We start from the raw sequence: 15,589 nt of genomic DNA, 5'->3' as shown, positions 1-15,589 counted from the left end.
CCTCATCTCTCAATTCAGCTGAGTGGAAGCTCCAACTTTGTGAGGTACTTTGTCTTAGAAGTGCTAACATGCCTAGTTCTTAGGCTTTTGAGCCATAAAAGAAGTGTTGATCATGTTGCTTTTTTGAGTTCATTTCTTCTTTTTTTCCTTCTCTGTGCTTCAAGTTATGACTGAGTTGATTGACAACTCTTGCTTAACAGCAACCTCAACCACTTCTCTAACTACTGTTCCTTTAACTCTAATTATTCTATACCATCATCTCTCCAGTTGGGGTTTTGAGTTTTTGAGTTTTGACCACTTTTTCTGTCTATATATTCTCTGGTTTTTACTTTTTGCTTCTGCTTTGGCTTGTTTCTCTCCAGCTTTGTAGCTTTTTTGTGTTTGTTTTGTTTGTAGTTCAGATGTTTTAGAGCTGTTTTTGTGTGCAAAACGGAGCAATGGGCACTTTCCCGCTTGAAACCAGACATAGATTGCCTGCATCAATGTAAGTTTTTTCTTTCATCTTCATAGCTCTGTTTGTAAAGGATGGATTTAGTTCATAATCCAATTGGTACGAGTCTGTCGTGCGTGACAGGCGATACGTAATGGGTCAAAATGAACAATATTTACTAGAAGTGGGTTTGGTTTGTTATAAATGGTATCAGAGCCAGACACTAGGCGGTGTGTCAGTGAAGATGTTGGCCCCTAAGGAAGGTGGATTGTGAGATCCTATTTCGGTTGGAGAGTGGGGAACGAAACATTCTTTACAAGGGTGTGGAAACCTCTACCTAGTAGATACGTTTTAAAACTGTGAAGCTGATGACAATATGTAACGGGCCAAAGTGGACAATATCTACTAGTTGTAGGCTTAGACTGTTATAAATGGTATTAGAGCCAGACACGGGGAAGTGTGCTAGCCAGGACGCTCGGTCCCTAAGGGGGGTGGATTGTGACATCCCACATCGATTGGAGAAGAAAACGAAGCATTTTCATAAGGGTGTGGAAACTTATTCCTAGTAGACGCGATACGTAATGGGCCAAAGTTGACAATATCTACTCGTGGTAGGCTTGGGCTGTTACAAATGATATTAGAGCCAAACACTGAACCGTGTGTCAGCGAGGACGCTGGGCCCTCAAGGAAAATGGAACATTTTTTTATAAACCTCTCCTTAGTAGACGTATTTTAAAACCATGAGGCTGACAACGATACGTAACGAGCCAAAACAGACAATATCTAGTGGCGGTGAGCTTGGGTCGCTACATTTTCATGTCTACTGATATATCTGAAATGCCGTGAAACTAGCGATTAGGTCGAGATATAAACATTCTGACATCAAATCTATTTTCTATATGGCATATTCCAAAAGAAAACTGCAAAGAAGCAAAGTGAAAGATCTGGAAAAGCCCTTAAACTTATCAACCCATGAAAGATTTACAAGATGCAGGCTTCCTCTCTTGAAACTTGTTCTTCTGTTTGCTGTTTCCGGCACTTTTGTCACACTTTTATACTCTCCTGATGTAAACAACCACATATCAAACACAGCTTCAGGGTATGCTTTGTTCTCCTTCTGCTATTAACTCTGCAGTTTCTAGATCCAAAACAGGCTGAAACTTGCTCATTTTCAGGCAAAAGTTTGTGAATCGGTGGATATGGGGCGGCCTGGATCTTCGATATGTATCTCGTCTCGACATTGTTTGGAACGATGTCGTTGAAGTTCTTGATAAGTTAGGAGACAAAAAGGAGTATCAAGGCATTGGGCTCTTGAACTTCAACAAGAGTGAAGTTATCAATTGGAAGCAGCTCAATCCTGATGCAGAACACACTGAGCTGCATTTGGACTATGCTGAGGAAAATGTGACATGGGATTCCTTATATCCTGAATGGATTGATGAGGAAGAGGAAGCTGAAGTTCCCATTTGCCCGTCTTTGCCGAAGCTACGAGCGCCCGGGAAACGACTCGATCTGATCGTCGTTAAACTTCCTTGTCGAAATGAGGGCAATTGGTCTAGAGATGTAGCTAGACTTCACTTGCAGCTTGCAGCTGCTAATGTTGCAGCCTCTGCTAAAGGAAACTATCCTGTCCATTTGCTTTTCATCACAAACTGCTTCCCTATACCGAACTTGTTTACGTGCAAGGACCTCGTTGCACGCCGTGGTAACGCGTGGCTGTACCGACCAAACTTGAGCGTGATCCGAGATAAACTCCAGCTCCCAATTGGTTCTTGTGAACTTGCACTTCCCTTAAAGGGCAAAGGTCAGTCCTATTACACAACTTTGCTCCACAAACACTTTTGCTTCAACTAATCTAAGAACTTATCTTGCAAACACAGAGGTTGCATACTCAGGTAATGTGCTACGAGAAGCATATGCTACAATCCTCCATTCAGCTCATGTTTATGTCTGTGGAGCAATCGCAGCAGCACAAAGCATTCGAATGTCGGGGTCGACACGGGACCTCGTGATCCTTGTCGACAAGTCAATCAGTTCATATCACAAGAGTGGCCTAGAGGCAGCTGGTTGGAAAATAAGAACAATGGAAAGAATCAGGAATCCAAAAGCAGAGAAAGATGCATACAATGAATGGAACTACAGCAAATTCAGGCTATGGCAGCTAACAGATTATGACAAGATCATCTTCATCGACGCCGACCTTCTAATCTTCCGAAACATCGATTTCTTATTCGGAATGCCAGAGATCTCAGCAACAGGAAACAATGGCACCCTCTTCAATTCAGGAGTAATGCTCATAGAACCATCAAATTGTACATTCAAACTCCTAATGGATCATATCAATGAATTTGAATCCTACAATGGAGGTGATCAAGGATACTTAAATGAAGTATTCACATGGTGGCATAGAATCCCAAAGCACATGAATTTCTTGAAGAACTTTTGGATGGGTGATGATGAAGAAACAAAACAAATGAAAACAAGGCTATTTGGGGCAGACCCACCAATCCTTTATGTTCTTCATTACTTGGGAAACAAGCCATGGATGTGCTTCAGAGATTATGACTGCAATTGGAATGTGGACATACTCCAAGAGTTTGCTAGCGATGTTGCGCATCAACGATGGTGGAAGGTCCACGACCAAATGCCGGAGCTTCTGCAGCAATTTTGCTTGTTGAGATCGAAGCAAAAGGCCCAACTGGAATGGGATAGAATCCAAGCGGAGATTGGGAATTACAGCGACGGCCATTGGAGGATCAAGGTTAAGGACAAGAGGTTGAAGCGATGCATTGACACTGTGTGTTCTTGGAAAGGGATGTTGAGGCATTGGGGCGAGACGAATTGGACTGATGATGAGTCTTATGCGCCGACGCCGCCGGCTATCAAGGCCGCCGCCCTCTCTGTTTGAACAATTTTACGCCATTTTTGAAGATTCTGGTTGATGGGGTTGTGAAATCTTGAGCCGGAATTTTGAAGAACTGATTCAAAATTTTCTCTTTTTTAATGTTGGATTTGAAGTGGATTTAGATTTAGTTGATTTCTTGCAATTGGTGCTTTTTTAAGAACGATTGATATCACTCCAGAGCTGGATCATGGGTTCTTAGTTTATATGATGAGAAACAAAACAAAAAAAAAAAAAAAAAAAAAAAAAGATTTCTTTTTCCAAAAATACAAATTTAGTTATTCAACTATACATACTTAATAAATTTATCTATTAAAAAAAATATGTAAAAGTTTGAAATATTTATAAAAAGTTTTTAGTTAAATTTTTGTTTCAATGATATTGAATTTAAAAAAAAAAAAAAAAAAAAAAAAAAAAAATATATATATATATATATATATATATATATTGTCACGAAAACTATTTATTTACACGAACATAACATTTCTCATTTTTTTTATTTTTTATTTTTACATTCCAACTGTCGATTTATTTGAAATTATATTGAGTTAAAAGATACTCGATATTCTCCTTTTTTTTTTTTCTTCTCTCATCTATTCATAAAAGTGGTTATCGAGCCAATCGCAAATAATAAATGTGTTGAGCTCAATATGGCTTGACGGACAGAGAATTGCGTCTCGACTCGTATCTAATTTTTTAGTGTATTTTAATGGATGATGTTAGTAAGTAGGTTCAAAATTATTAACAAAAACATTTTTTTTTATTTAAATTAAACTATTTTTTTTAGCTAAGTTAATTTAGTATATAAATATTAAGAGAATGAGATTATCTAAATTTTAAATGTTACAAAAATTAAATAAATTTCGTCTATCAAAAAAAAGGAAAAAAAGAAAAGAAAAAAAAGGAAAATATATCGGGGGAAAAGAAAACTGTGTTCGCCCCCAAAGTCTTTGAACCCTTTTTCGCCCATAGCTACTACCTTACTCTTCGTCTTCCTCCCACTCACTCTGCAACACAAGATGCTCAAAATATCCGCTCTGAAGATTTAGCTAAGCTTGCCATACGCCTGTATTCTTCTTCAATCATATTCTAGGGTTTACACCGTCGCCGCTTTCTGCCGGAAGCTTTATTCTTTCATGTGAGTTCTATGTTTCCCTCTTCCTTTAATCTTCTGCAATTTTGTCGTGTTCATGTTTTCAGTTCTGGGTTTTGATCTCTTACTCGTCTTGTATGGGACTGTATGTGCTGCGAGGTTCTTCCACTTCAAAGTTTGGACCTTTCCGATTATTACTCCCCATGTCCCCAACGCAAATAAATACGCGCTTCTTGGTTTTAGTTTTGCTTTCGCAACTATAGTTTTCTTCTGTGCTCGAGATTGTTTGTGATTGTGTGTATCTTTGGGAATCGATGACTTGGGATTGAGTTTTTTTTTTTCCCCTTCTGCTGAAGTATTTCAAGTGAGAGATACCCTGTGATAAACGGAGCTGATCTTTCCTTGGAAATTTACTAAACTTACGTACGGTTCTAGTTCAACTGGATTTTTAGGCGAAGCTAAGTTGATAGACTGAATAGTTGCTGAGTCGAAGATGATCGTTTGGTGGCCAAAAAGAATGCTATATTCTGTTCTCCCGTTGACAAATGCTACACTATGGAGTTGATAGAACTCTTATAGTTTACTTGATTGTCGAAAGTGATTTTTCTTACTGAAGAAAAGGTTAACTGGCTTATGATTTTTGCCGTGGAATTTAACCACACGTGTACTGCCTGATGGCTCTCCCACCAACGTAACACTTGTAGTTCAATTGAAAGTCCAGTCTCTTTTAGCATAGTTCTCAATTCATTCAATATTTGGAGGAGATTGAGATAGGGAGCTCAGGCTACTGCTTCAGATGCGACCATGACATTCCTATTTGGCTCCAAGTATTGGACATTGCCCCTTTTTGTTACCGTTGAAGGGAGGTTTCTTGATTGTGTTTTAGAAGGATGGAGAGGGTGCACATGATTTTTTAGCCTCTTTTAGTCTTTTTTTACAAGTGAAACTCCTCATGCCTGGATGGTAGCTCGTGGAAGGATTTATTCAAATAATTGCATAAAAGGAAAATTGTTTCTAAGCACATCTCTTAGGTGCATACATGATTAAAATGAAGGCCGAATCATGTGCAGATTTTTAGTGCTTATTAGTGCTGCAATGGACTCCTTTCCTTGATGTTGACATATACAGTAGAGTGGAATGCTCGTGCCTTGTTTATTTTATGGTAGAGGGAAATGTATGTACTTTTGAAGACCCAGCCTTTTAATTCCACAGAATGTGGTATTTTATATATATTTCTTTTAGAATATTGTATGACAGGTCTATGTAATTAAAATATTTGTAGTTTGATTGATTTTCTGTCGTAAGTTGTAAATTAGATATGATTATCATTTGTATTGCTTATTAAAACTTTAGGATGAATCTTAAATGATTTAGCTACTGGTTGTATATAGTTTTTATTTTACCTCTTGCTTAAGTCGTAGGTTCTTTTTCCTGCCAAAGTTAATTGATTAGACCCCAACATATTAGGTGCCTTGATAGATGTCCTCTTCTGTAGTTAATGTATCACGTTGAGTGTGCTAATGTCAAAATATAATTTTATGCAGTATCTTCACGTGGTTGGTTGATGGAAAGATTAGCAAGGGTGTACAATAATAACTTATGGCAATGGCTTTCTGTTCCACCACAAGAGCAATTGGGCATTAGCACAAATTCATGGAACTAAGTCACCTTTTGTATACAAGCTTGTTTCGAAGGACCTTTATGAGAAAACTATAGCTCATCAAACACATTGGGAATGAATCATGGATTACCTGAGTTGTGATAAATTACATGGTGAAGGGAGGGATGTATTCATCATAAAATTGACTTTAGAACTTAATAGTTTGAAGAGTACATATGGTTTGTATGAAGAATTACCAAGAGTAATAGTTCAATTGGTCTATCCTTATGGATGTCGTCCACTTCGAGCATTGTAATTGTACCCTGAATGACAATGTAACTTGCGAAATGAGCAACTCCCATCTACTTTTGTGACCTTTAAGTGGCTTTGTCATGGTTTGCTACATTGTCTTTCCCTTGTACTAATAGTGACTAATGTTCCATACCTTATCGTTTTTCGATCTTCAAGCAACCAAAGCGACAAATATGGTGGATAAAATGCGGGGGGTTGATCTCCACAAAGAAGAGAAGCCATGTTTGCCACTAAGTTTTTCTAACTGGAGGACATAATTTTCACTTTTGAAGTTTGGAGGAAAATTTAAGCAAACAAGCCTCTTTGGTGACGGTGTTGAACTAAGAGGTCAACAAGATGAGAGATTTTTGGGTTAGAGACAGATAGTGTGAAGGTGTTTCATCTCGTACGATTATTTTTGCTCGATTTCCATGTGAGAGTACATTAAAGACAATGGGAAAAATCTTGTTGGTCTATGGTATTCGAGCGGATGGACAGTGGTTCCATTGAGGAAGTTGGTTGACGTTGGTCATGGTGGTTGAAGAAAAAACAGGCACTTAGAAATTAGGGAGAGAGCATTTTGAGGGATCTAACCGTACAAAACAATGATCGATATAGAAATAACTGCTCAGTGATAAGAGGAGAGAGCATTTTGAGTGATCTAACTAGGGATGTTCAAAGGAATTCCAAAAATCAATCTGACTGATGAAACCGACCAAGTTGGTCAATGTTTTGCATTATACAAAACTGACCAATTGGTTGGTTGGAGTAAAAAAAAAATCAAAACATCACTGACCGACCAGTCGATCGAATAATACAAGAATAATTAATAGGAGAGAAAATATGGGTTCATGGTTACTTCCATTTCTCATTAATGCTATTATTGATGAGGGTTTTGAAAAGAAGAGGGCATCCAGGATTTAAAAAGTAAACAATATTTTCCCATCATCTTTCTCCTCTCCTCCTACACGACTTCACTTTTCCTAATTTCTCATTTTCTTCTCTCTTCTCCTCTCTCCATTGAGTCTTACCTATTCTCTCTCTTCTGTTCCCTCCTCCCATCGGCCACTGACACCGACACCAACCTATCGATGAACACCTGAGTTCTAACATAAGTCAATTTATGCTTATATTCTAGTAAAGGATGTAAGTAAGCTTTTTATGGAAACAACAAAATGAACGTTAAATATTTTGGGGTACACTAAGGATCATTCTTTAGTCCACTTTTTCTAAAGTTTGCTAATGATTTTGAAAAATGCATGCCCTTCCTATGATGTTTCTTTTAAGAATACCATAACACGTGAGGGTAGAGGTTCAAATTTACGACTTGAGCTATGCTCATGTTGGTCATGTCCTTTCAATGTTAGTCTAGGTTTGTACGTTTTTAGGAAGATAGGGTGATCTGTCATGAAGCTTCTAAGTTGTTATAGTGGACTTAGGATAAAAAAGTGATTCCTTTGCTTGTTTCAACAGTAAATACTTTTAAGAAGGAATGAATTGAATCTAGGGATCACATGAGCTTTGGCTTTTAAAAATGCAGTCAAGAATCTTTATGTCCATTTTAATTCTTGTTTCGGTTGTGTAGGTTCCTGCGGAATTCGATCCTTTTGCAGCATCAAACAATGTGATGCTTAGGAATTATTTGTTTGGCATGGAAGATTATGTGAAACTTGAAAATCCATGGACACCTATGCTTACTTGATTTTTTTACCCCTCTATCTGGATGAAAAATAAGTATGGCATAACTTCAGTAGTGCGTATATAGGAAGGTTGTAGGGTCTAGTTTCATCAACATTGAAGAAGTCTTTGATTGAGTGTATGGAAACTTGTGTGTACGGCAACTGTTTGTAGGGTCTGGTTTCATCAACATTGCATATGGTCTTTGATTGTGTGGAGCAACTCGTGCTTATGGAAACTTTAGGTCACAGTATAATGTCCTGCCGTGCCTCTCTTTGTGTGCTTGCTTGATTTTTCTCGTTGCGCATGATATTAATGATATCTTAGTTAACACGGAATGCCATTGCTTTTATATCCTTGGAATTTCTCATCCTGATGGGTTTTTTTTTCTTCATATATCTGGCTAAACTTTTTATAATGATCACAAGTTGGAATTCTCCAGCTTCCCGCAAATAACTTTTCCTTGAAGTTGTTCCTACAAGCTTCTTTTGATTTGAAATGCATCTAACATTTTTCGAAGTATTGGTTGATAGGTAGCAGTATTTAGCGGCAGGAAATTTGGTTATATTGTGAAATATTAGTTATTTGTGAATTATGTAACATAACAACTAAGGGAAGATATAAAGCTCCTCCAGTAATATATAACTGATTACAAGTGAGAATATTCATGCTAAATACAAAAGGCTTGGGAAATGAAATGTTGTTTTTTTGTTATTCTTGCGAGATGATTTTATTACATATTGGGTTTCTCTTCTACCTGCAAGTGGAGGGATTCCATCTCATTTAGTGTTAATGTGCCAGATGATTCCAATTGAGGTCAAATTGTCTCTGAATTTCGATAGGGTCATGTGGCCTAATCTATTATTTTCCAAATATCAACCAATTCAATATATACTATATATATGACTTGGACTTGACAACAAGGTGGTGAGGACTCGTCATTAAAATTAACTTATTTTCATCCTGCCTTCAGATTTTACTGTATCCAGGAGAACATCCTTAGTGTTATGAGTGGAAGTGGCAGAAAACGCTCGTCAAAGTGGGATTTGAGAGAAGAATCAAGACCTGGTTGGATTTCTCCCGAACTTGCAAGTGATGATGGTTCCAAGCGGTCTGGTATGGAGACCACCAATACTGTTTCAAAATCCAAGAAAGATTGGGGATTGCTGTCAAAGGAACCTTTATCTGAAACCAGAGATTCACATAAGGAGGATTACACTAATAAAGGCTATAATAAAAATATGGAAGGCACTGCTGAGTGGGATGCTGACAAAAGCTACAGCACAAGAATGTCTCCTGGTTTAGATGGATGGAGAAGACATAGCTCTAACCCGTCGGATAGAAATGATTGGAGCAGGTCAGTGAGGTTAGATACAATGGTATTAGCTGAGCTTATATTAACATTGTCATCATAAAAGTATTCAATCTCAAATTTTGTCGCTGAAGTCGCATTTCTTGATGAGTCATTCAAATCTCTGAAGTTTGATCCTGAATTTTCATGTTTGTATATGCATCCATTTTGTTCATATGCATTAGTTATCTGGATTTATGTTATTTCTATTAGGATTGGTTAGTTTTGCAATTTCATTATTCTTTAAACTTGCTTGTTTTAATTGTGTTTCAGGGGTAGGAGTAGAAGCCGGAGTTGGAGTAGAAGTCGGAGTAGAAGTAGAACTCCTCCTCGTAGTTTTAAGCGGGACTCAGGATTTCATGATAGGAACAGAAACAGAACCCGTGTTTCAACTCAATTGTGCAGAGATTTTGCTTCTGGCAGATGCAGGCGAGGTGGTGGTTGTCCATTTCTTCATGCAGAAAATCAAAATCTGGATGACAACTGGGAAAGTCGGAACAAGAAGGGGGGCCGATCCTTAAGATCAACTCCCCATGATTTTAGGGACTATTCCAGGAGTGGAAGGTCAGCTGCTCCTTGTACCGACTTTGTGAAGGGAAGGTGTCATAGGGGAGAATCTTGCAAGTATCCTCACGACAGTGGATTTCATGAACTATCACGAGGTTCTTCAAATGATATTAGTAGAGACAGGGAAAATGACAGGAGTAAAGAAGCATATTTATCACGTGGTGAGCGTGAACCTTCCAGTAGCAGTCTTGTTATCTGTAATTTTTTTGCTGCTGGAACTTGTCGTAATGGAAAAAATTGTAAGTATTCTCATCAGAGCCAGCCATGTGCGAGTCTAGAGAGGAAGTCGAGTGCTGATGGATGGGAACAAGTCGAATGTTCAGATGGTAGGGAACGGTTGTGGGATGGCTCAAAATCAAATGAGTTGGCTAGTCGTTCAGATTTTACTCAGTTGAGAGAGGAAAAAAACAAACAAATTGCTAGTCAAGAATCAAGATATACATGGCCTTCGGAACTAAAAGGAGGTCATGGTTTGAATAACGAGAGCAAAATTCAGTGGGATCAAGCTGCTAGCATCAAGGCAGTTCAGAACAGCAAGAATGATACCATTCTGAGCAAGCCTGAGGATGCTGGTGGTTGCATAGGCACTTCTGATTCAAGAGGTCACAGAAAGTGGCCAAGTGATGATATGGAGATGTCTCCTGATTGGCACTTCCCGGTGCAACCATCGAATCACGTGGTGAAAGGAGATTGCAACATTATTCTGGATTCTGGCTCTCAAACTTCCATGGCTTTAGCCACTCTCAGTCATGCGATAGTTCAAGAAGCTTTGGCTAAGAAGCAAGACGTTACCATAGAGCCTCTGACAGTTGATAATACTCATTTTAGGCAAAACCATAATTTAACAAAAGATCTTACTATGGCATCAGCATTCAATGATAAGATAACAATTGACAAAACTATTGCTTCACATGCTGAAGGCAATCCTTCTGGTAACATTGTCCTTGGACAAAAAATGGCATATCACACCAACCATCCAGGCGGAAGTGTAATGAATCCGAACGTTGCAGATGGCATTTGCAGAGTCAAACCACGAGAGGACGATAGGAGCATGCCAGGGATTAATCCTGTAACAACTATCACTCCGAACATGGTAACCAGTGAACAAATTACCCAATTAACTAACCTTTCCATTTCTCTTGCTCAATATTTTGGAAATGTGCAACCATTGCCTCACTTATATGCCTCCCTTAGTACACATAATGTGTCAGAAATACCTTCCTTCCCTTATTCTGATGCACCAGTCGGTGCTTTGGGTACGTTGATGAAGACAAGTCCTATAATTGAATGCTCGAAGCAACATGACTCTACTGTCTGCAATAGCTTAGAGGTGAAGAAGCTTGAAGCCACTAAAATACCTTCAGACTCTTTACTGAATTTCACTGGACAGAAAAGCATGACAGATGCGAAGGATGAAGTACAGATACCAATTTTTCCTCTATCATCCGATCCTTCAAACAAGATTGTCATCTCTGCAAAAGAAACACCGAATGAGAGTGATGCAATCAATCATGGGAAGCGAGCCGCTGAAGGTGAGGCTAACGACAAGAAGAATGGTGATGGGGATAATGAAAACAGGACTGAAGCAGGGGCGAATGAGGATTCTGAAGAGAATGATACTACAGAAAATGCGAATGGAAATGATGGGGTCCATGACAAGAAGAAAGGTAAGGATACTAAGGGAATTCGTGCTTTTAAATTTGCACTCGTGGAGTTCATCAAGGAGCTTCTAAAACCTACATGGAAGGAAGGTCATATCAGCAAAGATGTTTATAAGACCATAGTCAAGAAAGTGGTGGACAAAGTAACAGGTACCCTGCAGGGAGGTCATATTCCTCAAACGCAGGAGAAAATTGATCAGTATCTTTCATTTTCAAAATCAAAGCTCACTAAACTTGTCCAGGTAACAAATTTCTTTTCAACTTTCTCTTCCCATCATTCTTTTTTTTCTATTTTATGCTTTGCACTGGACATGGACTATTTATCCTACTTTAACACTACTAACTGCTGCTTTTTATAATTTGTTATTCCTTCTAAAGGCCTCATATGTTCTTTTAATAAATAAATTAGATGCCTTAATTACGCCAGTGCAGCAGCTCTGGGAGGATCATTAGCATTAAACATGCTTTATCAGCATTGTTTTGCTTATTTACTTAATAACCCTTCCTGAAAACTTTCCATCATCTCCTCGGTTATTTGTTTGTGAGACTGCTACACTTTGTTGATATTTTTTTTAAGTTATTCTCCCTCCTGTCCTTATTATAGCTGGGTATTCTATTTCCAGTTTGTTTGGGGCGGTCGTTCGTAGTCTCTTAATCCGTCATAATCTTTTCTTTTTTTTGTTAGTAATTGTATCCTTGTTTGATTTTATGTTTGTCCCCTTCCTAGACTTGTTATTTCTTCTCTTCTTTTTGGAAGCTTAAACTTTAAAATCTCGAAGAAGGTTCATTTTTTCACTTGGTCAGTATTCTTGGGAAGGATTAGCACTTTAGACATTTTGTGGAGATCCTCCAAAAGGAAAAATTACCTAAAATCTAAAAACAGGTGGTTGTTTTAGATAAGTGCATTGTACGCTGCCAAGTTTTGGTTGCACAACAGGTGGTTGTTTTAGAAAGCAGCGTAACTGGTCAAAGTGGGATGCGAGCATTGGTTTTTGGCTAATTATTTGTAATGAAAACCTTTTTTTTCTTTTGGTATTTCTTAGTTAGTGAGTGTTAGAGCACCCACTTGTGGAATGAGTACATATCATGTTCTGCTGTTTCTTAAATTTATTTTACGTTCATATGATTAGTACAAGTCCATTATGAAATGTGAATAGATAACATATAATTAGGAATCTTAATTCTTACGGTTCTTGATCCATTCCAATACACAATGCACATTAGGTTAGAATAATCATTCACATTTTAATTAACAATCTGACTGCATTTTTTTTAAGATTGATGAAAAGTTGGAGCAATACAAGAATGGTCTAATCCCTCAACAGGTAAAGAAGTACAGAACTTTATGATCTCTCGCAGCATTTTATGGTACAAGTGCAATGCGGAACTCAATTGAAGCCTGTTATAACATCCAAGCCCACCGTCAGTAGATATTGTCCGCTTTGGCCTATTACATATCTCTGTCAGCCTCACGGTTTTAAAACACGTCTACTAGGGAAATGTTTCTACACTCTTATATAAGGGATGTTTCGTTCCCTTCTCCGACCAAGGTGGGATCTCACAATCCACGCCTCTTGGGAGCTCAGCGTCCCCCCTGGCACACTGCCCGGTGTCTGCTCTGATACCATTTGTAACAACTCAAGCCTACCGCTAGCAAATATTGTCCATTTTGGCCCGTTACGTATCGCCTTCAGTCTCATGGATTTAGAACATGTCTACTAGGGAGAGGTTTCCACACCCTTGTAAAGAATGTTTCGTTCTCCTCTCCAACCAATGAGGGATCTTTAGTAACTATGTTCCTTCTACCACAGTTTAACAAACTTTTCTCATTTGAAGAGGACACCCCTGGATAAGGATTGAAGGAAAATATTATCTCAAGAAAGGCAATATCTATTAAATATTACAGTGAGAAACTTAGTGAAGCATGCCAAAAGTTGAATAACCAACAAACAATGCTTACTAGGGCCTTAATTTTGGGAGCATTATTTGCTTGGCTGGGAGCATTAAGGTTGGTTTCTCCGTTACGACATTTGCTCAAGAGCTTCGAAAGAGTTGCAAACCCAAGTCTGTTATTGTGATTACTCTGATTGAAGAGCCTTTGTTTGATCCCTTCCTTAGGATAGAGGCCCCTTTCCCTTTTGTCCCTTGATTGTTTAATTGGCTTGGTTGTTCAGTTTCCTACCAATAATATTAGCAATACTAACGATAAAAATGTAAATAAAGCGTTTTGCTAATGCATTGAATAATGTTTATCAGGTTGTCAAGAAAGAAAAAATCATTCTCAATGTGTTCTCAAAGCAACATTTATTATTGTTGGTTGATATAGCAAAAATGGCGCCGCATCCTTGTTGCAAGACAAGCGATGCTGCCAGAGACTATTATGTGCGACAGTATGTTTTTCAGCTATCATGGGAATCATACTGTGAAATAATCCTGGACCATAATTGAAAGCTTAGCACTATGTGCCATCCGCGAATTGATGGCCTAATGAAATTCACAGAGCATTCGGTACAGTAGAATCTAGCATTTCGGAGCGAAAGATGATATACCGAGGCTCTTAGACTGACTGAATTTAATGCACTTTCTTACATCAACTGATGGTTATATCTAAAGTGCAGTATAAAATCCATTAGAGGGTCGTGCAAAACTTGACTGGAACGCATCGAACTTGTGCATTAGTCTGCTAATAGGAAAAAAAGCTTGAAAAGGGTGACTTGATATAGCTATCTTAGGCTTTTTTTGAAGATCCATGTGAAAGTACATCTTTTTATGGTCATTGTTCTTATGTTGTGTGGCATATTCATTCTTGATAAAGTGATGTATTTGGTTCAGTCTCTTTTAAGAGTTCTGTTGCTGATCTTTCCAGATTAGAATTCTCTATGTTTCTTCCTCTATGTTTGAGTTGAGACCGTTATTTCTGTATAAAACGTTTCGTCAATGTCTCTTGTTTCCTTATCAGGCATACGTGGACAGAGTTCAGAAGACGAGTTGACGAGGCGAGGTTGTCGAAGAACATCGTATTTTTTCCTTTATATAAATCCTGTGTACTAATTTGATAGAATGATGCAGCATTCTGAATGATGTTTATCATGTCTTACTAATGTAGTGTAATGTATGTCCCTATTAGCAGTCTTAGGTACACCTTTCTTTCTTCTGCCTTCTGCAAATTTGTTGCGTTTAGTTTGTGCATTCTTCATCTTTTATTGTTGTATGAATGGCTACCACTTTTCCAGGACCTCATTCTTCGCCAAGGCCTTGCAATTTTTTTTACTTTTTATAAATAATTTTATTTGTTTGTTTGTTTGTTTGGGTTGAATCAACTCGGTTCATCGCCTATGGTGTTGGTAGGGTCGGGATCGTGGGTGATCCTTTTATACTCTTGTTAGAAGTGAATTGTCTCTCGTGTGTGAGCATGGAGCGTGAACAATTGTTATTCTATGTTTCAAGTTTGGAATGGACGATCGTCTTCGTTTCAAATCAAATAATTGTGTTCGTTTCAATTGCTAGAATCAAACGATATGGTATGAACCATACTTATTCATTTTAAACAACTTGGAATGACACATAACGAATGGAAATGGTGACAATGACTTGGTGTATTGGAGATAAAACGAGGAGGTCGGAGGTCGGAGGAGGATAAGAACACGTATGTTAAACGCATATTTACCCGAATCGAGTGAATTCAAATACAAAAATCAATTCAAATCGTTTATGAAACAAACAATATACCCAATAATGAATGAGTTTGTGAAGGGTAGAAGAGTGTAAGGATGTGTTAGTCAGAGCACAGATTAGGAGGAGGAGGAGGAGGGGCAGTGGGGTGCACAAATTTTGTAAATTGATATCAATGACTGTAAATGCATGCTTTTCTGTTCCTTTCCCTATAAAAACCTTACCCTTCCATTTTCCTTTGCTCTTTTTGGTCAATTTTCTCTTCCAAAAAGCATCCAACCACTAACAATATGGTGTGGGAAAAGTGGTTTGTCTAAGTACTTAGCTCAGAAGACTCATTGTTTC

General features: G+C 38.2%; 2 protein-coding genes across 4 annotated transcripts; both read left to right on the top strand.

The window, feature by feature from the left end:
- LOC111781156 (UDP-glucuronate:xylan alpha-glucuronosyltransferase 1-like) lies at positions 1 to 3,462 on the top strand. 2 transcript variants are annotated; one of them, XM_023661607.2, is made up of 5 exons: positions 1 to 44; positions 397 to 484; positions 1,347 to 1,529; positions 1,606 to 2,234; positions 2,311 to 3,462. In XM_023661607.2, exons 2-5 carry the CDS (start codon positions 438 to 440, stop codon positions 3,336 to 3,338), a joined length of 1,887 nt encoding a protein of 628 aa, XP_023517375.2. In that variant the 5' UTR covers positions 1 to 44; positions 397 to 437; the 3' UTR covers positions 3,339 to 3,462. The 2 variants fall into 2 exon arrangements, with proteins under 2 accessions (XP_023517375.2, XP_086976008.1); XM_087119882.1 differs by having other exon boundaries at positions 2 to 44; positions 402 to 484.
- Positions 3,463 to 4,254: 792 nt separating this feature from the next.
- On the top strand, positions 4,255 to 14,812 carry LOC111781336 (zinc finger CCCH domain-containing protein 38). 2 transcript variants are annotated; one of them, XM_023661868.2, is made up of 4 exons: positions 4,255 to 4,470; positions 8,967 to 9,350; positions 9,618 to 11,814; positions 14,532 to 14,812. In XM_023661868.2, exons 2-4 carry the CDS (start codon positions 9,001 to 9,003, stop codon positions 14,562 to 14,564), a joined length of 2,580 nt encoding a protein of 859 aa, XP_023517636.2. In that variant the 5' UTR covers positions 4,255 to 4,470; positions 8,967 to 9,000; the 3' UTR covers positions 14,565 to 14,812. The 2 variants fall into 2 exon arrangements, with proteins under 2 accessions (XP_023517636.2, XP_023517635.2); XM_023661867.2 differs by having other exon boundaries at positions 8,967 to 9,359.
- Positions 14,813 to 15,589: the final 777 nt, after the last annotated feature.

The sequence above is a fragment of the Cucurbita pepo genome, chromosome 19 (genome assembly GCF_057944985.1).
Source record: "Cucurbita pepo subsp. pepo isolate OVF chromosome 19, ASM5794498v1, whole genome shotgun sequence".
In the NCBI taxonomy this organism is placed as follows: domain Eukaryota; kingdom Viridiplantae; phylum Streptophyta; class Magnoliopsida; order Cucurbitales; family Cucurbitaceae; genus Cucurbita; species Cucurbita pepo.
The sequence above is the reverse complement of the archived record's forward strand: the minus strand, read 5'-3'. Positions and strand labels throughout refer to the sequence as shown.

Coding starts and splice junctions, on each gene's coding strand:
- LOC111781156 (XM_023661607.2), top strand. CDS start 438: ATGGGCACTTTCCCGCTTGAAACCAGACATAGATTGCCTGCATCAAT. Junction 485..1,346: donor CATAGATTGCCTGCATCAAT/GTAAGTTTTTTC, acceptor ATATTCCAAAAG/AAAACTGCAAAGAAGCAAAG. Junction 2,235..2,310: donor ACTTCCCTTAAAGGGCAAAG/GTCAGTCCTATT, acceptor TTGCAAACACAG/AGGTTGCATACTCAGGTAAT.
- LOC111781336 (XM_023661867.2), top strand. CDS start 9,001: ATGAGTGGAAGTGGCAGAAAACGCTCGTCAAAGTGGGATTTGAGAGAA. Junction 9,360..9,617: donor GATTGGAGCAGGTCAGTGAG/GTTAGATACAAT, acceptor ATTGTGTTTCAG/GGGTAGGAGTAGAAGCCGGA. Junction 11,815..14,531: donor AGCTCACTAAACTTGTCCAG/GTAACAAATTTC, acceptor TTTCCTTATCAG/GCATACGTGGACAGAGTTCA.